General features: G+C 43.9%; 1 protein-coding gene across 1 annotated transcript in view; it reads left to right on the top strand.

The window, feature by feature from the left end:
• COIL (coilin) overlaps nt 1-25,837 on the top strand; it is a 33,994-nt gene extending 8,157 nt beyond the window's left edge. The window contains exons 3-7 of the mRNA XM_088468553.1: nt 3,645-3,731; nt 7,909-7,956; nt 9,130-9,199; nt 9,291-9,376; nt 25,514-25,837. Of these exons, the coding sequence (XP_088324679.1) occupies nt 3,645-3,731; nt 7,909-7,956; nt 9,130-9,199; nt 9,291-9,376; nt 25,514-25,615 (393 nt within the window). The 3' untranslated portion in view covers nt 25,616-25,837. The remainder of the gene's footprint in view (nt 1-3,644; nt 3,732-7,908; nt 7,957-9,129; nt 9,200-9,290; nt 9,377-25,513) is intronic.
• The last annotated feature ends 358 nt before the right edge of the window (nt 25,838-26,195 follow it).

The following is a 26,195-nucleotide window of genomic DNA, read 5'->3' as shown; positions in this document are numbered from 1 at the left end:
TTTCGCAGTTGAGTGTTTGCCATCTGCGCATACATGAAGGTACATTACCGTAGTTGCTCACGAGTATTTCCTCGCAGTGTAATTCACAGGGAGCGTTTGTGGAAGCAAATGGGGAGTGTCGGCTAAAAACACAGGTGTGTAGTGACCGTTTTGGGAGCGTGTCACTTTCTGCGTCTGTGATCCTCTACGCAGTAAACATGGCTCCGGGTCTGAGTTTCCGCGCCCATTCTGTGTGACCATAAAGTTACTCACGACTGCTAACATCGAATGATCTGCGACCGATGCTGCGTCTTTCTACGTAGCTATTTGGATTTGCCAGTGGGCGTCTCAATAGATATCCCGGGGGCTGCGACATTTGCATATATTCGCACAGCAGATGCGTATGGGATCTCAGCTGCGGTTTCGATAGCTTACATCTCTGAATTAGGCCCTGGATTCTACTAACTGTTGGTATGTGTTGTGGGGAATATTAGCCCAAATGTGTCCTGAATATTTGATGGTGGTGGATCCATTTGTCAGATCCTCCTTTTCATGCTGTTGTCTCTGTTTTATCACCCTACCATCTTCATAATATATTTGAAAATGTGATTCGACAGACCACATGACCTGTTTCCAATCATTTACTTTCCAATTCCTGTGTTCCTGAGCAAGTGAGGCGTTTCACCCTATTTGCAGCAGAAAGCAATGGCGTACAGGCAGGCCTTCTGCTTCTGCAGCCCATACCATGTAATGTGCGGTGTATCATTCATTTACAGGCCGTCTGAATTGGTCCCTGATTATTATCTGTTTTGCAAATAAGACGCATTTGAAGAGAAAGAGTTGCACAAAAAGACACTAATATATGTGCAAGGAGGCTAGATGTATATGGACGTATGTCTAATATAAATGTGTGTGTATGTGTATGTATGTATGTATATATATATATATATATATATATATATATATAAAAAATTAACAAAGGGGGTGCACTCACCAGTCTTCTAAAATGAGTTTTTATTTCATCTTTTTAAAAAAAATTTTACAGCATCATAGTAAAGCTCCGACGTTTCGGTCCTAGCCATGGACCTTTGTACCTTGACAAAGGTCCATGGCTAGGACCGAAACGTCGGAGCTTTACTATGATGCTGTAAATTTTTTTTAAAAAAGATGAAATAAAAACTCATTTTAGAAGACTGGTGAGTGCACCCCCTTTGTTAATTTTTTGTATGCAGGGATACAGGTGATCCCTTTTGGGTGGCTACCCCAGCAATTTGATTTTCAGACGTGAGTGTGGACTAATACAGGACATATATATATATATATATATATATATATATATATATATATATATAGAGAGAGAGAGAAATATGTGTGTGTGTGTATATACACATATTATATATACAGAATTATAATATAATGTGTGTGTACAATACCGTGCAGAAGTTTTAGGCTGGTGTGGTCACACCAAATATTGATTTGATTTAGATTTCACTTCTGTTCATTTATTTTGCATTTTGTTAAATGATAAAAATAAACTATTAACACTTCTATTTATTTATTTTTTTTTTTTTAAAGCATTCTTACTTTGCAGCATTTTTTCCACACCTTCCTAAAACTTTTGCACAGTACTGTACGTGTATGTATTATTATTATTATTGTTGTTGTTTATATGGCGCCACAAGTGTTCCACAGCGCCTTACAAAGTACATAAACAAATAGTTTGACCAGTGACTTACAGTACAGTACAATACAATACAGTACAGGACATGGATAATATACATTGCTACATTCACGACCATAACACCCAGACAAGCAAAAAAGCAAAGCAACCAAGTGTTAGGTGCCCTAGTGGGGAGTAAGAAGTAGATGAAAGTAGAGTACGGAGAAGCACAAGAGGGCTGAGGGCCCTGCTCGTAAGAGCTTACATTCTAAAGGGGGGCTGAAGACAAACAAGTGTGACACGGATGGGGTAGGCAGGGAGGAACGAGTATGTAGCAGCAAGTCAAGAGGAGAGCTGGTGTATGCATGCTTGTGTGTGTGTGTGTGTGTATGTATGTATTGATGTGTGTGTGTGTGTGTATATATGTGTGTGTGTATATATATATATATATATATATATATATATATATATATACACACACACACACACAATGTGTGTATATATAATGTGTGTATGTATATAGTGTTTGTGTAGATATTTATTTACACAAAACTATTTGCTTCTGTTTAATTGTTTAATGTAGGCCTGGTACATGCTTAGCTGATGAGGTTTATGACGACTGTCACATCTGTGTTCTGGGTACATCTGTTCTCAGTATTTAAGGCTGTACATATTTATATGTACACCGAAGTGCCAAAAGTCATGGGATAGGTGTCAAGTATTGTGTAGGACCCCCTCTAGCACGGTAAAGTGTGGCAACTCAACGTGGCATAGATTCCAAGACCTTTGGAGAGATGTTGACCATGCCATCTGGATAGCTTCCCACAGCTCCCTGATAATTGTAGGTGCAGGATCTTGGGTGCGAATGGACCTCTCCACCATGTCCCATAAATGCTCGATTGGGTTCATGTCAGGTGAACGTGGTGGCCACACCATTTGTTCGCTACTCTCCAGAATGCTCCTCGAACCAATTCTAGAAAACTTGGGCCTGATGACACTGTGCATTACCCTGCTGGAATATTCCTTTGTTGTGGGCGTACATGAAGTCCATGAAGGGCTGCACATGGATATCAAGAAATGCTGCATAGCGGTTACCAGTAAGTTACGTGTTCAGGCAGACCAGTGTACCCAACCCACGCCACGTGAACACACCCACAGCATTATGGAACCACCATCAGCCTGCACGGTGCCTTGTTGACAACTGGGATTGTTGGTCTCATGGGGTCTGCACCACACCCGAACCTTACCATCAGACAAAAACAACTTGAACCATGACTCATTGGACCACGCCACATGTTGGCAGTCCTCTAGGGTCCAATTAGCAACGTCACGAGCCCGGGTGAGGCACTGTGTCTGGTGTTGTAGTGTTAACGGTGGCACTTTGGTGGGTCTTCTGCTTTCATATACCATAGAAAATACAGAATGCTGCAGTGACCTTCTGGATATGCGTCTTGCATTGAATGTGGATGTGATTTGATCCAGTGTTGCTTGTCTTTTACCACAGACAATTCTTGCCAGATGCCGCTGGTCATGATCATTTAAACACCCGTGGTTAGCCACTGTGCTGTCGACGGTGGGTAGTAATGCCTTCCACTAGGTATACACATGACACCGTAGGTCGAGGAATGTTGTGTCCGCACAACTTTGGAAATGGAGTGACTCATTCGTCGGGCACACACTATGATGCCCTGTTTGAACCGATAAATCATGCCGACTTGCCATGAGCAGGCTATCTAGTGTTCAAACTGACTCACGAGATGTCAGATTACAATTGATGCAGGTCAGTGCATTTCCAAGACGTGACAGTACGGTGACACCACCTACCATTACTTTACATACTGCTACTATCCAAGAGCTTTTGGCATTACAGTGTGTATGTATGTTATATATACACACTATATTATCTCTTGAATATCTTGATAATAAACTCCTTGTTGCATAGAAATATATATTTTTTAAATTTTGCTGGAATTCAGTAATTGTCTATTTTTCATGTGTTTTAAAGAATCCTCCTGAAACTCCCAAAAAGGATTACAACACACTTCCACTCCTCGCTGCTCCTCCACAAGCTGGAAAGGTCATTGCTTTCAAAGTAAGAGTGATATTCATTACTGGGCTCTGTTTTTATATATGTCACCTCCTATCTCCCTCTCTTCGCTATCTGTGTAAAATATGTGAGATCTATATATATATACACACACAAATCCACGATCCGGCACTCCTCAGGTATACAAAGTAGCTGCGCCGGGTGCCATCCACAGCGTGTCTATCACTGGGACAAACTGAATATATATTCTCCAAACCTCAGCACTCCGGACTAATAAATCACCACTGGATCAGCTTACATTGCCACGTTTCACCACCTTGTATATCACAGACGCTGGCTCCTGCATCTGGTGCATAGAAGCACACACCCAGGAAGTGACGTCAGTACCCACATCACCATAGCAAAAAATAAATGTATCGGATAACGTAACAGACAAATGCACATATTAAAAAACCTATTGCATAACAAACATATCAGCGATGCCCATAAATAGTACATGTGAAACGAAATAGTGAAAATAAAAACCACGATACATCAAAGATATTGCACTTGGTATGATAACCATACAATTACTAGCTTAAATCCAAATAACATATATAGCAGCAAAGTATGTATAAAACAAGCATCCTATCAAATATGTAGTATAAGAAATCAAGATCTATATGTAAACGTCTAGTTAGCAATGCATAGCCAAGGTAACTAAGTGAAACATTGGAGCCCCAATTCTCATTTAAACCACGCAGGGACAAAGTATCTAATCTAATAATCCATTGTGTTTCAATTTGTAACAATTTACGGCATATATCTCCCCCTCTGATCAAGGGCGGTACCTGGTCTTTGATCCTATATCTAAGTGGTAGATAAATTATGTTTAGCCGTGGCAGTGTTTTGCCACTGCTGTTCACTGTTGCCCGACGTCAGGGCTGCCTGGATCGCTGAGCGGTGCTGGGCCATGCACTCTCTAATGTACATTCAGTTTTGCCAACATATACCTTGGCACAGGGACATGTAATAGTTTAAATGATGAACCTAGTGGTGCATGTTAAACGATGCAGGATATTGTATTTAACTCCCGTGTAGGGATGAAAAGATACAGATTGTGTTTGCAAAAAGCCACATGTCTTGCAATTAGGACACTTGCAACACCCTAACTTAGGGTTAACAAGAAGTAATTTTTTAACATTTTTACCCAGAAGTGATACATCATTACGGACTAAATAGTCTGTCAAGTTTTTACCTCTGCAACAGCAAGACATAAGTGAGGTGTTGTGTAGTGGTTTCAGATCTTTATCAGAAGTAATGATTGGCCACAGAGTTTTAGCGTGGCGATTAATGGTGGAACTCATATGGTTAAACTTATTAATCCAAATGTGCCTATTAGATTTACAAGCTTCTTTTTTTATACATAAGCAATTTATGTGATGTAATAGCCAGGGTTTTTGATCTAGCTCGATCCAAATCTACCACATTATAACTTCTCTGTAGAAATTTTTCATGCATGATATTCAATCGCTTAATGCGTTCAGTCTGATCTTTAGCAATTCTCACAGCCCGCAAGAATTGTGAAAATGGTAATGCACATTTAAGAGGGGCTGGGTGAGCACTACTGCCAATAAGATTTCACTCCTATCGGTGATCTTAGAAAAAAGGGAAGGCACCAATCTTCCCTCACTTTTTGTTAATGTTACATCTAAAAAGTTGACACTTTGTTGGTCCATAGTATAAGTAAATTTGATAGGTCTATCACGACTATTATGTGGGTAAGTCATTTGTTACTTTGTATATGACCTAATAAAAGCGCTGAAACGTGGCAATATCAGGTGATTTATTAGTCCGGAGCGCCGCCGTTTGGAGAAAAAAAAAATATATATAATTCCTGTGTGTGTGAATATGTGTGTGTCTATAATAGAGATAGAAAAAGGTCTGTGAGAGAGCGCTTGAGTAACTCTACAGTTTATACTGGAGCATTAATAAAGAAAAGGCCGTTCTGGATAAACACTTCAAAATACTACTATTGGAGTATAAAAACATTCACAAATAAAAACCTTGTAGTTTTTGTGAACGAAAAGGTGTTCACATCCTTCTAAAAGCATAATACAATTTATTACAATAAAAAACATTTTATACAGTACCAATACAATTTTAGATGGTGCCGGTTAGGGTTACAGGGTTTCACATTTGAACATGGATGATTCACCCTTAGGTCTAAAGCATGTATTTGTAGGGATGTAGTCACCAAATTAGGATTAAAAACATTCAACTTGAATCCATATGTGAATGTTTTTACACTCCAATAGTAGTATTTTGAAGTGTTTATCCAGAACAGCCTTTTCTTTATTAATTCTCCAGTATAAACTGTAAAGTTACTCAAGCGCCACTCACACACATGCAGTCTGCCCCATAAGCCTCGGTTAGCATACGGAAAGCTTCAGTGGACGTTTTGTTCAATTTAACTAAAAGTTTTAAGTTAACAAGTTTCTCTACTTTAGAACTAAGCATGTTTACAACGCACAGGAAAAACACAACTTATTCGAACGCTGTGTGACAGCAAACTATCTGTGTGAGAGGGGTGAAACTTGCAAAACCGTTTTGGGGTAGTCCAAGGTAAACCCCCATAATGTTCTCCGCTAATTATAGCTAGTTCCAGATACCTTTACTTGTAAGAAGCGACCTAGTTAATTTTTACTTTCTTTTAGTGAATTTAACTTTACCACCTCATCTGGGGAGTTCCACAGCTTAACCGTGCTTACAGTAAAGAATCCTTTGTTCCGCTCATTGTTTAGGGCATAGTCTATCTGGTGACTTATACAATGTAATACTATGTTTGCACCACATGAATATATTCCTTTCTGTTTCTGCATCCCAGGATTCTATTCACCTTTGTAGCCACTGTCTGACGCTCAGGGCCTTATTTATCAACGAGTTTTATCACTTATCATACGCAACGAGTGCTAAAACTCATTGCGTATGATAATGGTTCATTTATCGTAGGCAACAAGTTTTTTATTATTCGTTGTGAATGATAAAACTCATTGATAAATAAGGCCGTCTGTGCTGTTCAGCTTTCTGTTTGCTAGTACTCCAAAGTCTTGTTCCATCTCAGTTTTCACCACTTATAGTTCATTTCGTTATCAACGAGTTTTATCATACGCAACGAGTCATTGCTTATGATAAATGGTGCTCCAGCCAATCAGCTCCCAACTGTCATTTTTCCATCAGATGACAGTTAGGAGCTGATTGGCTGGAGCACCATTATAATACGCAACAAGTTTTAAAACTTGTTGCGTATGATAAAACTCATTGATAAATGAGGCCCCTTAATGTGTAATTAGCACAGTTAAGGTGCATACACACGGTCAGATCAGTCAGATGAACTACGAACGATTTGAACGATTTTACCAACGATTTCATGAACTACAAATGATTTTTGACAGTGTTAAAATGAATGAAAATCTGACTGCAAACACATCAGATGTCAGATATCGTTATCTGACAAACTGGAATGCGCATCGTTCATCGTTGCAGGGACACATGTCAGATTTTCTTTCAGATATGAACGATTTTTAAAATCGTTATTGTACAAATCTGAAGGAAAATCTTGACCGTGTGTGTGCACCATTACAGGTTGAGTCTCCAATATCCAAATGTTACGAAATGCAGAATTTCTTGCGCATGACTGAGATAGTGAAACCTTTGCTTTTTGATGGTTCAATGTACACAAACTTTGTTTAAGGTACAACATTTTTACAAATCTTGTATAAAATTACCTTCAGGCTGTGTGTATAAGGTGTATATAAAACATAAATGAATTTCATGTATGTGCACAAACTTTGTTTGTTTGAGCCACAAAAGTATTGAAAATATTGTATAAAATAACCTGCAGGCTGTGTGTATAAGATGTGTATATAACACATACATGCATTCTGTGTTTCTATTTGGTCTCAAAATACGGAATATTCTGATATCCAGAAGCATTTTGGATATGGGAGACTCAATTTGTAATACCACAACCTAGTTGCATATGTCTACATAACACGGCCCAGTTTACCATTATGTTTGCATTTCCCTATAGCAAGTTTGTGGTGTTAACCCTGCATAGCTTAGTTTAGTTGGCAAATAAGGACACCTTACTTTCTTATAAGGTCATTATTAAAAACATAGTATCCTATCCTATTACAATTCTGCAATATTTAATATTAATGATCTTCCATCTTGTATGCAGCTGCTTGAATTAACTGAGAATTACACGCCTGAGGTCTCTGATTACAAGGTAAGGATATCTGTGTGTATCTCTTCTCTCTACTACACCCATCATTGTAATTAATTACTTATTAAAGGGCAACCTTTATCTCCTCTCCACTTTTAAATAAAGGGACAGTCTATTCAGTCTCTTGTGTGATCAATGATGAATCACTTTGTCTCCACACTGTCCTGTCTGATCACTGACGTAGCACCCCTCATCTCCACACTGTCCTGTCTAATCTCTGACGTAGCATCCCTCATCTCCACACTGTCCTGTCTAATCTATGATGTAGCACCCCTCGTCTCCACACTCTCCTGTCTGATCTCTGATGTAGCACCCATCATCTCCTTGCTCTCTTGCGTGATCACTGATGTAGCACCCCTCATCTCCACACTGTCCTGTCTAATCTCTGACATAGCACCCCTCATCTCCACACTGTCCTGTCTAATCTCTGACGTAGCACCCCTCATCTCCACACTGTCCTGTCTAATCTATGATGTAGCACCCATCATCTCCCTGCTCTCTTGCGTGATCACTGATGTAGCACCCATCGTCTCCACACTCTCCTGTCTGGTCACTGATGTAGCACCCATCAACTCCCTGCTCTCTTGCGTGATCACTGATGTAGCACCCCTCGTCTCCACACTCTCCTGCCTGATCTCTGATGTAGCACCCCTCGTCTCCACACTCTCCTGTCTGATCTCTGATGTAGCACCCATCATCTCCCTGCTCTCTTGTGTGATCACTGATGTAGCACCTTTTTTGTTTCCCCGCTCTCCTGTCTGATCACTACTGTAGCACCCCTTGGGGCAGATGTACTAAGCTCTGGAAAGTGATAAATTGGAGAATTATAAGCTACCAACCAATCCTCTCCTAGCTGTCATTTTTTCAAACACATCCTGTAACATAAGAGCTGCGTGACTGGTAATTTATCACTTTCCAGAGCTTAGCACATCTCTCCCCTTGTCCCCTTGTCTCCCTGCTCTCATGTCTGATCACTGATGTAGCACCCATCGTTATCTATTCTCTTATCTGTCTGATCAGACAATAAAGAGACTAGCGTTTAAATTTCTGTTTGTTGTGGAGCTATGGAATAACTGTCAATTTCCCTGATAAGATTAATATTATTGTACATCAGGGAATGGCATATTCTCCTATTTTGAATATCAAATATTTTGTATTTTTGTTGTGTTTATGCAGGAGGGTCGGATTCTGAGTTATGATCCTGTGTCTAATCAGCTGGAGGTAGAAATACTGTCATCTCTGAAAAGTGGGTATAGGAAACACAATATCCTGGTAGAATTTACTAAACCAAGAACAAGGAGTTGAATCTGAATGTGTTTTTTTTTTTTCTGTAACAGAGAAGGAGCCGGGTAAATTTGACCTTGTCTATGAGTGTGCGGACGGGACAGATATTGTAGAATATGCGGTACCCCAGGATTGTAAGGTAGACGACACTTTGTACCTTTTTATATAAAATATAAATGCAAGTATGAAAGGATCACACAGTGATTATGGAAACTTAACTATATTAATAAAGTCTTCCAGTCACAGTTCCTTTCATATTTGCACTATATGTGAATCATTGATATGACAGCTCATTTAAGAGGGGTGTGCAATAAGTTTCTGGATGCACAAAAAGTATTAGATTTACAAAGTGAACATTAAATTTTTTCAGTAATCTATGCAAAGTTTCATGCGTTCACACAATTTGGTAAAACAGCTGGACTAGTCCGAAGCAGGTATGTCTTCTACATGCTGGAGGAACGTCTTCAATGCAGCTGCTGGTGACTCAAATGAATCCCACGCATCTTTTTTTTTTTTTTCCCAAAAAACTTATTAGACGGATCACTTGATAACACAGACCAACGTAATTAAAGACCCACTTATACAAATAGTTGTCAAAAAGTCAAGGTCTGAATCTTATAATACAAAAAAAAGCTGTAAATTGTGATCCATTTTTATATTTAACATAAATAATCAAACCTAAAAAAGAGAGAAAAAAACAGTGTATTCAGCATCAAAATATGCTGAATAGAAAAAGAGAAAAAGCAGAAAAGAGGTAAAAAAAAGAAAGAAAGAAAAAAAATTAAAAAGAGGGGAAAGACCCTGGGGTCGGTATTCAAAATAATAATAAACAAATGACTACGTATATACGCATATATACACTGCAAACATACATATACAAATAAAATAATTTTTACAAAGCAAAAGGAGAAGGGGCAGATTTAGAGACTAACCACGGGCTCCATACTTTATCAAAAGATTTAGAAGAATGATTAATAATGCTAGTCATATATTCCATACGATAAATATACCATATGCGAGATAGGATAGACTGCATGGAGGGAGAATCAAATATCTTCCAGTCCGAAGCTATCTGACATTTCGCTGCATTAACAATATGGCGCATCAATTTGTTTTGATGCCTAGTCAGTGTAGGGAGGTCTAAGGGGAGAAGAATATATTTAAGATCATAAGGGATAGGTATATTGAGTAGACGGTATACCGGGCCAATAACTTCTGTCCAGAGAACTACTATCTTAGGACAAGTCCACCATATGTGAAGAAAGGTGCCCTCATCTGTACAACCTCTCCAATATCTGTCAGACGTGCCAGACTCAATCGAGAGGGAACATACCACCTATATAGTAGCTTGTATGTATTTTCTTTAATCTTAACACAGATTGAGCTGGAGGCTGCATTATCACAAATGTCTGTCCATTCCTCATCTAATGACGTACCCAGATCTACCTCCCAGGCCTTTTCATAAGAATCACATTGCGGATATAGCCCCTCAACGAGCATTGTATAGAGAGAGGAAATTAAACCTCTGGTTGGGGAACGTCTTAAACATAAAGCCTCTAAGATAGAAAGTGGTCTATTAGTTAAAAGGTGTTTCATTTTAGAGTGGAAATGCCTAAGTTGCAAATATTCTCCATGGGGAGAAAAAAGTTTTATTTTTGCCTGGAGGGAAGCTAGGGTTATGAAAAATCGGAATAACGGGAGAAGGACTAGGAGCCAGCCCAAATTTTCTATCAGTATAATCCCATATCAATAATGAGCGGGAAACAATTGGGTGAGAAATTAAATTTTTAGGTCTGTGAGATCTCGGAAGCCAGAGAAGAGAGGAAAACGTAGAGAGACCCAACTCAGCAGCCTCAATAGCAACCCAGACCTTCCCAGCATCAGGATTACACCACTGCACACAGTGAGCAAGTTGCGCAGCTAAATAGTATCTTTTAAAGTCAGGGATACCCAACCCTCCACTATGTGTAGGACGTTGCAACAATTTTAAACGTCTCCGGGGACGTCTATTTGCCCATATAAATCGTGAAGTATGAAACTGTAAAATTTTAAAAACATAGGGAGGAATAAAAATTGGGACAGTCTGAAAATGGTAAAGTATCCGAGGGAGCACGCTCATTTTAACAGAGTTTACTCTGCCTATCCAAGCTATAAAGTAACCAGACCAAGAATTCAGATCCAACTTTATTTGATCTAATATACGAGGAAAATTTGCCTGAAATAACTGGTGATGGCGATGTGTTAGGAAAATACCTAGATATTTAATTTTTTGTTTATGCCAATTAAATGGAAAAGATGCTTCCAAAAGGAGTTTTGTTGGCCCAGGAACATAGAAGTCAAGCACTTCTGTTTTACTCGTATTAATTTTGTAGCCCGAGTAACCGGAATAAAGATCAATTTCAGAGAGGAGAGGCTGCAGGGAGTGAGCAGGGTTTCCAAGGGATATAATAATGTCATGTTCGGAGGAACCAGCTTTTATACCTATTATGTCAGAATTGTGGCGAATCTTTGCTGCCAGGGGTTCCATGACCAGGGCAAAGATAATAGGAGAAAGCGGGCATCCCTGCCTGGTACCATTGGCAATTCCAAAAGGGAGCGAAGTAATGTTATTGACAGAGACCGTAGCAGTAGGGGATCTGTATAGGGCTGGAATACCAGTTAGATACTTTCCAGAAAACCCCATTTCTACATCAGGATCCATAGGGTATCCACAGGATACCTTGGGGTATAGGTGATGATGTCAGGCATCGGGCACCATAGAGTTAAAGTTTTCAGCCTCCCAGAATGCACTAGGGTCCCCCTCCTATACCCCGCCCCCGAGCCAAGGCACCTCAGTTTTCGTTGGTGCCCGGCTCGGAGTCGGATGCACCTGTTAGAGGGGGCTAAGGTTAGCCCCTGAAGTTTCTTCGAAGCAGCTGTGGCTGCTCATCTGGAAGTACAGCATGGACAGTCAATGCTGACGTCCATGCTGTCTTCCCTACACCCCCGCCGGTACCAGAACGCCGGTACTGATCTGGGGATGCTGGTAAGCATCTGGGGTCACAGCTAGCGGTGACCCCAGATGTTTGGGACCATGGCCGGATTCAAGGGGGCAGCAGGTAAGCAGCGGGGTGCCGCGGTGGGTTCCTGCTGAGCACATGGTCCAGAGTCCCCAGGCAGGGGGCTCCCTGGGAACTGGCTGCAGCGTGGAGCCAGGTAACTAACCTGCGCTTCCACTACCATCCTGGGACAGCGGACCGCGGCTGAGTGGTAGCGATGCGGCGTCCCAGGGGTTAATTGCAGGCCAGGGGAGCGCGCCTTCCCTGTACACAGCCAACGCCTCCCCCTCTGCACACAGCCCTCACTGCATCTGCTGACTGGCCCTGTGGCAGCGCTCCTCCCCCAGGCCGGCCTCCTCTCTGCTCCTCGGTGGCCATCTTTGCTGAAGCATGGTGAGCGCTGCTGGACGCTGATGATCGGTGGCATTGTGGTCTGGGTCCCCCGGCATACCTCTCCTCCGTTGGTAACAGGTCTGTGTATGCAGCGCTGTGTCCTACCAGGCTCTGTGTCTGCTTAGTTGAGGATCAGCGCTGATAGTGCAGGAATTGATTTCTTTGCATTGCATGTGACTTCTGCTAGCGTCTGCTGCCTGTACTTTCACTTTCTACTGTCAGCCATTTCACTGTCCCTGCTCTTCTTCTGCTAAAGCCCTTGCGGTGCGGTGATTGCAGGGTGGTTCTCCCACTATACTAACAAGTATCAGTGAGAGGGGTCACGTACTTAGCATCATGTCTGAGAGTGACTTTCCTCTCCAGCTTCTGTGTACTACGTGTAAGGTACCAATAGAGGAGTGGGGAGGGTAGCGCGGAGGGGCTATGTCGGCAGTGTTTATTGGCGCTGCCCATTACTGTCATGACTCCGGTACAGGAACCGCCCTGGGCTTGTTTCGCCAAAGCGCTTACAACTCTAGTGGACCAGTTAGCTCCGCAGCCTGCGTTTTCACAGATGGGATTGTCCCAGCAGTCAGTGGTGTCGTCACCCATGCAGGGTTTCCCGAGACAATTGATGGTACTCCACAGTCTCCCTATTTCCCCTCCCCAGGTCTCTCAGGAGCCTGCGTGGGTTAATTCTCTTGACAAGTTCTGTACAGCATTTGTCGACGTGTTACAGGGGGAGTCTGTGTTGCGGCCACATAAGCGACCGGTGGCGTCTTTGTCCGCTGCTTATGAGGATGACGACGGGACGTCTGATGATGGGGAGATTCTGGATCTTTCTGACCAAGAACCTCTCCGTACTAAAGAGTCAGACGCTAAGTCCAAGGTTTATATTCCTGGCCTTATTCGGGCAGTCCGCACGGCTTTAGTGATTGGGGATGAAGATACTCCGGTGTCCAAGTCAAAATATGCCTTTTTTAAGGATATTAAGGGAGACGCCACAGTGTTTCCTTTTTCGGGTCAATTAGTAGACCATTTAGAGGAGGCGTGGAAACACCCTGGTAAACGGTATCAGCCTCAGAGACGCTTGGCGGTGGCTTACCCGTTTGCGGACAATTATTTTTCTAAGTGGGAATCCCCTCCACAGGTGGATTCTCATGTGACACGCCTGGTCCGAAGTGCCACTTGCCCATGCCCTCCTTGTCCTCCTTGAAGGATGCTACGGACCGTAAGGTGGAGATCTGCCTAAAGTCCGTTTATTCCTCGCTGGGGGGGGGGGGGCAGCCAGGCCGGCTATGGCCATTAGTTGGGTAGCCAGAGCTATGGAGCGCTGGGCAGATAGTTTGGAGGCGTCTTTGGATACCGACTGTTCGGCTGAACAGACCGAGTTGGTAGGCAATCTCTGGGATTCGGCCACTTACATCAATGAAGCGGCTTTAGATATCAGTACCCCAACTTCTCGGATTTCTTCGGCAGCTGTAGCTGCTCGTCGCACCTTATGGTTGCGATCTTGGAAGGCGGACACTGACTCCAAAAAGGGCTTAGAAGCTTTGCCTTTTAATGGAGGGTCCTATTTGGTCTGGTTCTGGACAAAATTGTAGCCACGCTGGCGGCAGCCAAATCTGTATGTCTCCAGTCTGCTGCAGTTCCTTCCAGTTCAGGTACGTCGTCCTTTCGGCCTTACAGGGCCCAGGGTAGGCCTAAAGCACAGTCTTTTCCCCGACAGGCTGGCCCCAAAAAATCGGCCAAGCCCTGGAAACAGGCCTGGAGTACCAGACGTCCGGCCCCTAAGTCCGATGACAAGCCTGCGGCCTGATGGTCCGGGCCTCCCTTTGGGGGATCCCAAAGTGGGAGGCCGCCTGCTGCAGTTCGCCCAGTGTTGGTCAGTAACCACGACAGACAGTTGGGTTCTCGAGGTGGTTTCTCACGGGTATGCCCTCTCCTTTTGGCACAGGCCCCCATCCCGATTCTTCACCATGGGTCTTCCATCAGACCGGAACAAAGCCACGGAACTGCGGAAGGTTTTGCACACTATGCTCCAGGCTGGAGTTATAGTGCCTGTTCCATTCTCCCAGAGGGGCCTGGGTTTCTATTCCAATCTGTTTTTGGTGCAGAAACCCAATGGGTCGTACCATCCGATCCTCAACCTCAAAGCACTCAACAAGTCCTTGCGGGTGCCGAGGTTTTGGATGGAGACCCTACGGTCCATCATTCTGGCGCTGGAACCTGGGGATTACATGGTGTCGTTGGACATACAGGACGCTTACCTGCATGTCCCTATTCTTTCACGCCATCAACAGTTCCTCAGGTTTGCAATCCGCAACGATCACTTCCAGTTCCGGGCGTTACCTTTTGACCTGGCGACAGCACCACGTGTGTTCACCAAGGTTATGGCGGTCATGGCGGCTTCCCTGCGGCTGCAGGGAGTCCACATGTTGCCATACCTAGACGACCTTCTGTTGGTAGCAGGATCTCCAGAGCTCCTTCTACAACACTTGGACCTGACGATTGCGGTACTACAACAGCACGGCTGGTTAATAAACTGGCAGAAGTCCACCCTGATTCCGTCTCAGAGGATTCTACACCTCAGAGCCTTATTGGACTCCAGGCAGCAAAGGATCTTTGTGACGGGGGAAAAGATCTCTGCCTTACAGTTGAGGGTGCGCAGTTGTCTGCAGAGTCGCTGTGTGTCTCTACACTCGGCGATGAGGTTACTGGGATCCATGGTGTCAGTATTTGACATGGTGGAATATACCCAGTTTCACTCCAGACCTCTGCAGCAATTGATCCTGTCCAAATGGAATGGACTGCCTCAGAGTCTAAAGTCCCAGACGATGGTGCTCACTCCGGAGGTTCGCCTGTCCCTAGCCTGGTGGTTGCAGACGACCCATCCCAACAAGGGTCGTCCATTCTGGGTGGCAAATTGGGTCCTGTTGACAACGGACGCCAGCCTTCGGGGCTGGGGAGCAGTCACGGGTCCACACTTGTTCCAGGGCAGATGGACTCAGGCGGAAACAGAGCTTCCAATAAACATCTTGGAGCTCCGTGCGGTTTTCAATGCTCTCCAGTAGGCACATCGGGTTCTCCAAGGTCACCCCGTGCAGGTCCAGTTGGACAACGCCGCCACCACCGTGGCCTACATTAATCGTCAAGGAGGAACCCGAAGTCGGGCGGCGCTCGTAGAGGTGTCCTGAATCCTGGTTTGGGCGGAGCGCAGTCTCCCGGCCATATCAGCAGTATTCATCCCAGGAGTCCTAAACTGGGAGGCGGACTTTCTCAGTCGCCAGGACGTTCATCCAGGGGAATGGTCACTGCACCAGGACGTTTTTCAACTACTGGTGGACAAGTGGGGTCTTCCAGAGATCGACCTCATGGCGTCACGGCACAACAACAAGTTGCCGGTGTACGGGTCTCGCACAAGAGACGAAAAGGCATCTCTGGTGGATGCTCTGTCCGTCCAGTGGATGTTCCGGTTTGCTTATCTATTTCCTCCATTTTCCCTTCTTCCACGGGTAATCTGGAAATTCAAACAGGAAGGAGGGACGCTCCTGTTGATAGCTCCCGCGTGGCCCAGGCGGCACTGGTTCTCAGACCTCCAGGGGCTGTCCGTGGACATTCCTCTGCGGTTGACGTTACGACCGGACCTTCTGTCTCAGGGTCCTTGTCTTCACCCGGACCTGACTCGGCTGTCTTTGACGGCGTGGCTGTTGAGACGGCCATGTTAAGGTCCAGGGGGTTTTCCAGCTCTGTAGTACGAACTATGCTAAGAGCTCGGAAGCCTTCTTCTGCGAGAATATACCATCGTGTGTGGCATACGTTCTTCTAGTGTTGTCGGCCGAGAGGTTATGCACCTCGGGAGTTCCGTCTGTCTAGAGTGTTGGCTTTCCTACAGGCGGGACTAGACCATGGGCTTCGCCTTGCTTCTTTGAAGGTGCAGGTGTCTGCCCTGTCTGTCTGGTTCCATCGTAGGATTGCTACAATCCCTGATGTGTGCACTTTTTTGCAAGGTGTTCTTCGAATTCAGCCGCCATTTGTTCCACCGGTGGCGCCTTGGGATTTAGCTGTGGTCCTGAGGACTCTCCAGGGACCGCCGTTTGAACCACTGGGCTCAGTGGACCTTAAATGGCTGACAACTAAAACAATTTTCCTTCTGGCCATCGCTTCGGCCAGACGTGTTTCTGACTTAAGGTCTCTATCCTGTAGACCCCCTTTTCTGATTTTTCATGGGAACAGGGCAGTGCTGCGCACTCGTCCTGAATTTCTTCCCAAAGTTGTTTCACGTTTCTATATCAACGAGGAAATCTTTGTGCCGGCTTTTAACTCACCCGACCTTTCAGTGGTTGAGGCCACTTTGGACGTTGTGCGGGCCTTAAGGATTTATGTTGACCGCACTTCCTCGTTTCGGAATTCTGACTCCTTGTTTGTCCTCTATGGCTTCCGTAAAAAGGGTTGGCCTGCTTCAAAGCAAACTTTGGCAGGTTGGATCCGTATGGCAATTTCAGAAGCTTTTCTTCATGAAGGCCTTCCGGTTCCATCCTCTGTGAGGGCTCATTCCACTAGGTCTGTGGGTCCTTCGTGGGCAGCTCGACGTGGTGCCTCTGCAGTCCAGATCTGCAAGGCTGCTACGTGGTTCTCTGTCCATACCTTTGTGAGGTATTATGCGTTTGACAACTTTACCTCTCAGGATGCTTCCTTCGGGCGGAGGATTCTCCTTTCAGCACAGGAGCGTCCCCACCCTTGAAGGATACTGCTTTGGGACATCCCCAAGGTATCCTGTGGATACCCTATGGACCCTGATGTAGAAAATATGACATATAGTAAGAACTTACCTTTGTTATCTCTATTTCTACGAAGTCCATAGGGTTCCACAGGACTCCCGCCCTGTCGCACCTGTACTGCAGATGGGCTTTACTCTGGTCACCGGTTTTTCCATCTCCCTCTGGTGAGAATGTGATTCTTGTGTGTGTCCTGATCTTTTTTCTCTCTCTTCCTTCTCCTCCGACCTCTGGCTTGGTACGTAACTGAGATGCCTTGGCTCGGGGGCGGGGTATAGGAGGGGGACCCTAGTGCCATCTGGGAGGCCGGAAACTTTAACTATGGTGCCCGATGCCTGACTTCATCACCTATACCCCAAGGTATCCTGTGGAACCCTATGGACTTAGGAGAAATAGAGATAACAAAGGTAAGTTCTTACCATATTTCATATTTTTCGGTCGAATGCCTTCTCAGCATCTAGTGCCATAATTATTGAGGGCAATTTTTGAGTCTGGATAGAATGAATTAAATCTATGGCTCTTCTAGTATTGTCAGATGCTTGAAGTCCTGGGATAAAGCCTACCTGATCTGGGTGTATTAGATGGGCAAGAAGTGGGGCTAGACAGTTGGCTAGAATTTTTTCATATACTTTTATATCAACATTGAGCAGGGAAATTGGTCTATAGTTAGAGCACTGTGTAGGGTCAGGTTTTGGAATTGCCACGATATCAACCAATGTGGAGGCAGGTGCAAATGATGCACCATCCAGAATGTTATTGAAAAGGGAGGTAAGGTGACTTATAATACTGAGCTGTAAAGCCGTCAGGACCTGGGGCAGCTGAGGACCTCATGGATTTGATAGCGGCTATCGTCTCCCCTAATGAAATTTCTGTATTAAGTTCAGAAAGTTGGGTTTCCGACACACTTGGTAAAGGAATATTGGACAGATATGAGCGCACTCCCTCGGGACCAGTGGAAGAAGAAAGGGGAGGGTCTGTTAAATTATAGAGAACTATAAAAGTCCCTAAACTCCTACATCATCACCGCAGGGTCATATGTAAGGGCACCTAATTTGTGAGAAAACAATTTATCTATTGTATTTGAGGCTTGCTTATTTGCTAGAAAAGTATCAGCTTTGTCATAAAACCGTTGATGTAGTTACTGTAAAATAACGGCAGCCCGGTTGGACAAAGGGTATTCAGTTACCCTTTCAGGCATTCAATCTGGGAAAGGAGAAAGTCCCTAGGGGAGCGTTTGTGTTGATCCAAAAGAGCAGAGATTTGAGACTCTAAAGAAATAATCTCTTGGGCTGCTTTTTTGCGGACTGCAGAAGCCTTTGCAATTAGATGGCCTCGGATGGTGGCCTTATGAGCCTCCCAAATGATTCCAGAAGAAATATCAGGGGATATATTTTCTTTAAAGTAGTTTGACAAAGCATTTTTGGTTTCCAGAACCATAGAGGGATTTAATAAAAGAGAATCATCTAAACGCCATTTACGAGTCCCCCGTGGAGCCCTATATTAATCCAACAAAATAAAAAACCCCACATGGTCAGTCCATGTGAATGGCGTAATTCCAGCATCAGAAATTAGTGATTGAGAAATGTGAATCATGTCAATACGGGTGTAATGTTGATGTGGCGCGGAGAAATGGGTATAGTCCCTAGCGGAAGAGTGGCAGAGTCTCCAAGAATCACATAAATTAAGCTGTTTGAGGGAAGATGTAAGAGAGAGGGATGCGCTGGATGGTGTCTCTTCTTTCTTCGTTTTAGGAGAACAGGATCCATCTAAAAAAGGGTCGAGGACAGTGTTAAAGTCCCCTCTCAAAATTATATGACCCTGCACAACTCTACTTAGATGTCGGAATAAAGATTGGAAAAACAGTGGTTGGTCCTGATTAGGGGCATATGTAGAAACAAGAGTGAGAACGTCTGTACGTATGGAGCCAATCACTATTATATAGCGTCCCTCTGTATCAACTATTGTTTTAATGTGCACAAATGGGATATTACGATGGATCAGAATAGCAACCCCCTGTTTCTTAAAATCTGCAGATGCAAAGAAGGTCTGGGTAAATTGTTTACCTTGAAGCTGAGAATGGAATTCAGTAAAATGAGTCTCCTGTAGGAAAACTATATCTGCTTTCTCTCTCCTGCAGGCACCCAGGACCACAGTATGTTTTCTAGGCGAGTTAAGTCCATTAACGTTTATAGATAATAATTTGAGAGCCATGGTAGACTATTAACAAATTTCCATAATAAAGTGTAAAACAGCCCTAAAATTGCAGAAAGGCCATCAGTGGCCCACCCCAGGGAGAGGAAAAAGAAATAAAGTAAAAGTAAAGAAGAAAAAATATCTCGAAAAATTAGGAAAAGTAAGTAGAAGAGAAGTTGTCCAAAAGGGCAAAAACCCTGCAAATGAGGATCCTTATCAAAGATCGCTGCAAATACAAATAAACAAACATCGGTAGCAATTAAAATAGGGTATATGGGGGCAGTGGTAAGAAAACACATGACCAGGATAGCCCGGTCCCCAACTAGTCGGATTAATCCGATATATCAAAAACATTCCCTTAATACAGAGAATCAAAACGTGTCCCGTATAAAAATTAGTATAAATTAATTATAAGGGGGAGGGGAAGGGACAGAGGGAAGATGGGGGAGGGGAGGGAAGGGAAGGAAAAACAATGAGGATGAAATGCTCCTGTCTAGAACAAATAATATATATAATTAGCGTTATTGCCTACATAAGTAAACAACTAAACAAAAGCAGGAGCATAATGTCCTAGAATATTTTGCATACTATCAAACAAGTCCTTCGCTATGAAGGGGTAGAGAGATTGCTGGATCAATGTCCAGAAACATTACGAATCCCATGCATCTTATGCTTGTGGGAAAACAAAGAAGTCGCGGGGGACCAGGTCTGGACTGAACGGACGATGACTTTCCTGGACTTGTGGGCAGGTGCATTGTCAGTATGGAGAAGAGCATCACAAGCGCAAGTTCTTGGACGGTGCCTGGAAATGTCTACCAGCACTTGCGGCAGGCATTGCTTGCGGTACCAGTCTTCCGTGATTGTGCGCTGCTCAAGTGGTACTGTACCTACATGACCAGTCTTGGCCACAAAAACAGCCACCATCTGCTTGGCTACACTGCACCAATGTTGGAACTTCTGTGGTTGTGCACCTCCAAATGGCCCGACTGGTCTCTGGGTCGAAACTTTAAATCCAGGTTTCATCGCCACTGGTGATCTCCCAGACAAAGGGCCTGATTCAGAGCCGGACGCTCTGACCAGCACGCCCACCAAAGGGGGCGTGCTGTCACTCACCATCGACAGCACGCCCCCTTTGGTGCGAGACCCATAGCGACAGCTTCGCTGTCGCTATGCGGGTCTCGCGCATGCGCACGACGGAGCTCCCTCCGTCGTGCGCATACGCATTAGGGCACCATCGCGAGTGCTCGCAAGCGGGTCTGAATTAGGCCCAAAGTTTGAACGACCACCATCAAACCTGGCCAGCATGTTGCAGCTCCATGTCACCTGAGCCTCCTTCTGCTCTCGATTCAGCTGATGCAAATCCTTGCTCAGGCAAAGCTTTTCGTTGAGTATCAAGCGGATGGATACTGATGAGATGCGGATCTCCTTCTCTAACTGGGCCACTGTCACCCTGGCGTTCACCTCAACTATGGCCTGCATGGCAGCAACATTAGCTTTGGTGATAGAGGACACAGGTCAGTCGCAGCTCTCCATCTTCCAGGGACCATCTCCTGTGCCAAAATCCAGCAAACCACTGAAACACAGTGGTTCTGAATGGTGCTTCCTCCCGAAAAGCAGCTCACACTCTCCTGCTGTTACAGACAACTCATGAAGTCATAGAAGATCATGGCTGTCCAGTGTTCTCTGTTGATTTTCATAACTAGTTTCCTCAAGGAAGTGAACAAGCTGACGACTTCTGTGTGCAGTGCTGCTTATATACGGTTCTGTGCCCTGAAATTTCACAAGTCAGATTGTGAATACTTTACCTATGAACTGCACATCCAGAAACTTATTGCACACCCTACTGTTCTAAAATATTGCTCCATTACTAAAGCTTCCTGGTCATGGAATTATTGCATTATGCCTTCTATTTTTAGTGTTAGTTCCTATTTTATCATGTTTGTAGTAGATTAGGACTTTACAACCCCATAATTAAAAAAAAAAGTGATTAGTCTGGGCATCTCCTTGTGTTCTACATTGAATTTCTACACAACCTACTAAAAGATACACACCTAAACATGGCTTATTTCTGCACCTTTTAATGTACACTATCTTTATTTGCTGAATTTAACAAATTGAAAGAATGAAAAAAAATTAGTGTGTGTGAGACATGTACAAGTTTGGGCACCCTTTCAGTTAGTTTGTTACACCCTGAAAATACATTGTGTGATAAATACACTGCTGACCTTCTAATCACTCAGGATATCTTATATTGATATAAGAATACTCAGTGAATACATTGATGTAAGCAAAACAAATTAGCATATAGATTGTTTAGCCGTTATTAATTATTTATTAGGGAGGATATATCAATATTCACTGAAGTGCCAAAAGTCTTGGGATAGGTGCCTAGTATCGTGTAGGACCCTCTCTAGCCCGGTGAAGTGCAGCAACAACTATGTGGCATCGATTCAGCGAGTGGACGGAAGACCTCTGGAGAGATAATGACCCAAGCTGTCTGGATAGTTTCCAACTGCTCACTGATATTTGTAGGTGCAGGATCTTGGGTGCGAATGGACCTCTCCACCACGTCCCATAAATGCTCGATTGGGTTCATGTCGGGCGACCGTGATGGCCACACAATTCGTCTGAACTCTCCAGAATGCTCCTCGAATTGATTTTAGACAACTTGGGACCGATAACACTGTGCATTATACTGCTGGGATATTCCATCGTTGAGGTGGTACATGAAGTCCATGAAGCAGCGCAATGTAGTGGTTACCACTCAATGACCTGCTCAGACGGACCAGCGGACTCAATCCATGCCACGTGAACAGACCCCTCAACGTTATGGAACCACCACCAGCCTGCACCGTGCCTTGTTTACAACTAGGGTCCTTAGCCTCATTGGGTCTGTGCCACACCCAAACCCTACCATCATCCCGAAACAACTGGAACAATGACTAATCGGACCACGCCAAATGGTGCCAGTCCTCCCAGGGTTTAATTATTGACGACACAAGCCCAGGGGAGACGTAGTGTTAACAGTGGCACATGGTGTGTGATAATGCCCTCCATGAGGTATACAAGTGACACTGTAGATCAAGGAATGTTGAATGTCCGCACAACTTTAGAAATGGAATGTCCCATTCATCGGGCACCCACTATCCTGCCCTGTTCGAACTCTGATAATTCACGTTGCTTTGCTATGAGCAGCCTAGCCGGTGTACAAACTGACTCATGAGATGTCCGATAACAACTGGTACAAGTCTGGGCATTTCCAAGTCGTCACAGTACGGTGACACCACCTACCATTACCTTTACATACTGCTATTTCATGACTTTTGGAACGTCAGTGTAGTATGTAGTGGAAACTGATATAACAATATTTTCATCATTATGGATTAGTTGGTCAATATTTATTATTTATTAATTATAAATCCTGTTTATTTTGTTTGATAAAAAATTATAAAAATTATATTGAAAAGTCGTCTTATTTATTTTTACATGAAGTAATACCCTTTTGCACTGCCCAAATAACCTAGGTTATTGCCGGGTCATCCCGGGTTGCTGCTCAGCGTAAAATGGGCCAGGGTTGGATTCCTGGGTCGAGTGACCTGGTAATCCAACCTGGGTAGCAAGCAAGGTTGAAAATGGGAACGACCCATATAACCCTGCAGTGTAAGGTGATCCGGGTCATCCGACCAGGGGCGCTGTTGACAGCATAGGAAGACGCAGATGATCTTATATCCAAGCGCCGTGTGCAGTGTAAACTGCTCCGACATGGAAATAACCCGGGTCAGAGCCGCGTTCTGATAGGGGTCTGACCTATGTTGGAACCATGTTCCAAATTACAGGTCAGACCCAGGATTTTGGTGTAAAAGGGGTGTTAGAGTATATTGACCAGCTGGTGTGCAGTGTAAATGGTAATTTTTGTGGTCATGTTGAAGGGACTTTAACCTTTTTATACAAAGTAAAGGTATATAGTGTGGTGTACTGTAGAAGAATAGGGTCTCTAGGGATGGATCTCCAGCAAGTAACCACACCAATGTGCAAAAAAGGGGCATGGCAAAAGCTCCAGTGCAAAGCCTCTCCTTTGTAGCTTCTTCCCCCTTACACATGCGGGACCTGCTCCCTAGGCTGTTGCTGTGGGAGCAGCAAATAGCAAGAAAACCCTGATCAGCAACAAGTAATATTTGTGTGTTGGTAGTTAACGGGGGGAGGAGTGTGTGTCTGGCGGTTGTGGTGTTGGCATGGCAGTAAATGCAGGGAGGGATAGTATGTGGGTTCTGCTGGGGTGTTGGCAGTAAAGCAGGGGAGAGTGTGTGTGACTGGACATTGCTGTGGTGTTGGAAGTGAATGTAGGGGGAGAAGTGTGTGACTGGGTGCTGCTGAGGTGTTGGTAGTGAATGAAGGGGGAGGAGAGTATGTGACTGGGTGCTGCTGGGGTGGCGTTAGTGAATGTGGGTTTGGGGGAGTGCTGCTGGAATTGGAGTGTTAGTTGTTGGTACCCCCTCTGCTCACATGCACTACTATCTCCCCTCCAGGCTCCTGGTATGAACTTACACCCCTGGCTTTGCTGTCTGTAATACCCCTTTCAGACAGAAAAAAAAGGACAGTCAATTTGCCAGTCCTTTTTTCTGTGTTAAAGTGTCAACCCAGGTCAAAATTCTCGGGACTTCGACCCTGCTCGCTAGCAGGGTTATTCCCGGGTCTCACCCATGTAGCCTCCTGTGTGAGGCATGACCCGGGTCATGCCTAAAAGGTGCTGATTGGAGGGTACAGTGGGAGCTTGGAGATGTTATCATCTCCAAGCGTCCATTGAAAAATGGAAGACCCGTGTCCCTGGAAAACCCGGGTCCGTTGTGAACGGCAATGACCCGGGAATAGCCTAGGTCCGTCCGCCGGTGTGAAAGGGGCTTCAACCTGAGTTCAGTGTCCCGGGTCTGAGCCTGGTTAAAGCTGGGGTTTCTGTCAGCAGTAGTATTAGAAACATTTGGAAGCTGTGATTTCTGCCAAATAAAGGATTAATTGGGTGGTTAAGCTTTTACACATGCCAAATATGCTGTTTTTATTTTATTAAATCTAGCAAATAAACAATTATGCATGCCTTGTTTATGCCTGTACACTGCATGGTTAAGAGATTCAGTAAAATATCCAATTTGAGCAAGGATGAAAATTCTTTTGCATACAACTGTATATGGATGTGTAAAATATAGTATGCTGCGCTCAGGCTATATTAATGTGTTTGTTGGTGTGTATGTGGACACACACACACACACACACACACACACACACAATTTATTTTGCTGAAAATAAGAGATGTACCTAATAGTGTAGTGTTTAAAGGAAAGCAATCTGTGCTCAAGGTAAGTAATGTGCGTACCAAAATATAATTTTTAAAACGCTTATCTGGTATCCAGGTCACACTCCTATGGTCAGGAAACACGCGGTGCCAATAAGTTGTGGATATTAATCTAAGGGAAGGCACCCTCTTGAATAAACCTTAAAGAGAGGGCTGTTTGACTTGATCCGATTCGGAGATTTGAGCTGCCATAATCTCTGGGGTTTACAATCAGTCACTGACCCGGTGTGAGTGCTGCAGGGAGCACTATTAGGCACACGTCTCATATTTTTCAGCACCCATTTTTTCCGTTGCCACGCGGACCACTAGAAGACTGCTGCCACCTGTTACCATCAGGAGTGTCATCCCCCCCCCCCCCCCCCTATTTTGTTCACGGGTGTCACGAAGAAAAAAATTGTGATAATTTGTCATAAGAGTATTCACAGAAGGAACTCAAAACTTGTGCGCCAGTATCTACACATTTCTTTAATATATATATATATATATATATATATATATATATATATATTTTTTTTTTTATTTTAAATGATATTTTATGTAACCCTCTATAGATAACTCAAGCTTGGAGCTCGCTGATTGAACCCAGACTGGTTATCGAAAATGGATCAGAAGAAAGAACTTTACCACAACCAACAACAGTTCCATGTCTCTGATTACCACGACTGGTGACGGTCACAGAAAACACTGCCTGTGGTTGTAAATTATTACTTAACATGGGTGAAAATTGTTTTAGCCTCTCCCAATGGGAGATCCTTTTGTTTTTTGTTGGATCTGTTTTATTAATCTGAAGTTTACGTGACCTGTTGTGTTCTCTTACGGATACTCCTCTGTTTTTATGTTACGGAATTTAATAAAAAATGTGTTCTGACATACTATGTGTAAATGAATTACAGTATCCATTACTTAAGTGTGTCTTGTTACTCACTGGCACATACAGTTGTAGTTTAGCCTTCAACCTGCAGCTAGTGGAGTATTCTGTAAATTGTAGATCAGTAAGAGCTGCAGTTTTATCTACACATTTTTTTTAAAAACTTTTATTTGAGACATTACAGTACACATATAAAATACAGATCAGTAAAATATTGTAAATACAATGATGGGAAAACTAGCAAGTCGATAAGGTTTTTGACTAATACAAATCCCAACTGCTTACTTTCGGAACAATAGAGTCTGAGTTACACATGTGGTTTATCTATACATTTTGCATATTGATTAAATTAAGTGATTGGATAC

Source organism: Taudactylus pleione, unplaced genomic scaffold, assembly GCF_031769625.1.
Source record: "Taudactylus pleione unplaced genomic scaffold, aTauple2 ptg000012l, whole genome shotgun sequence".
NCBI classification, from domain to species: domain Eukaryota; kingdom Metazoa; phylum Chordata; class Amphibia; order Anura; family Myobatrachidae; genus Taudactylus; species Taudactylus pleione.
Note: the sequence above shows the minus strand (reverse complement) of the source record. Positions and strands in the feature narration are given on the sequence as shown.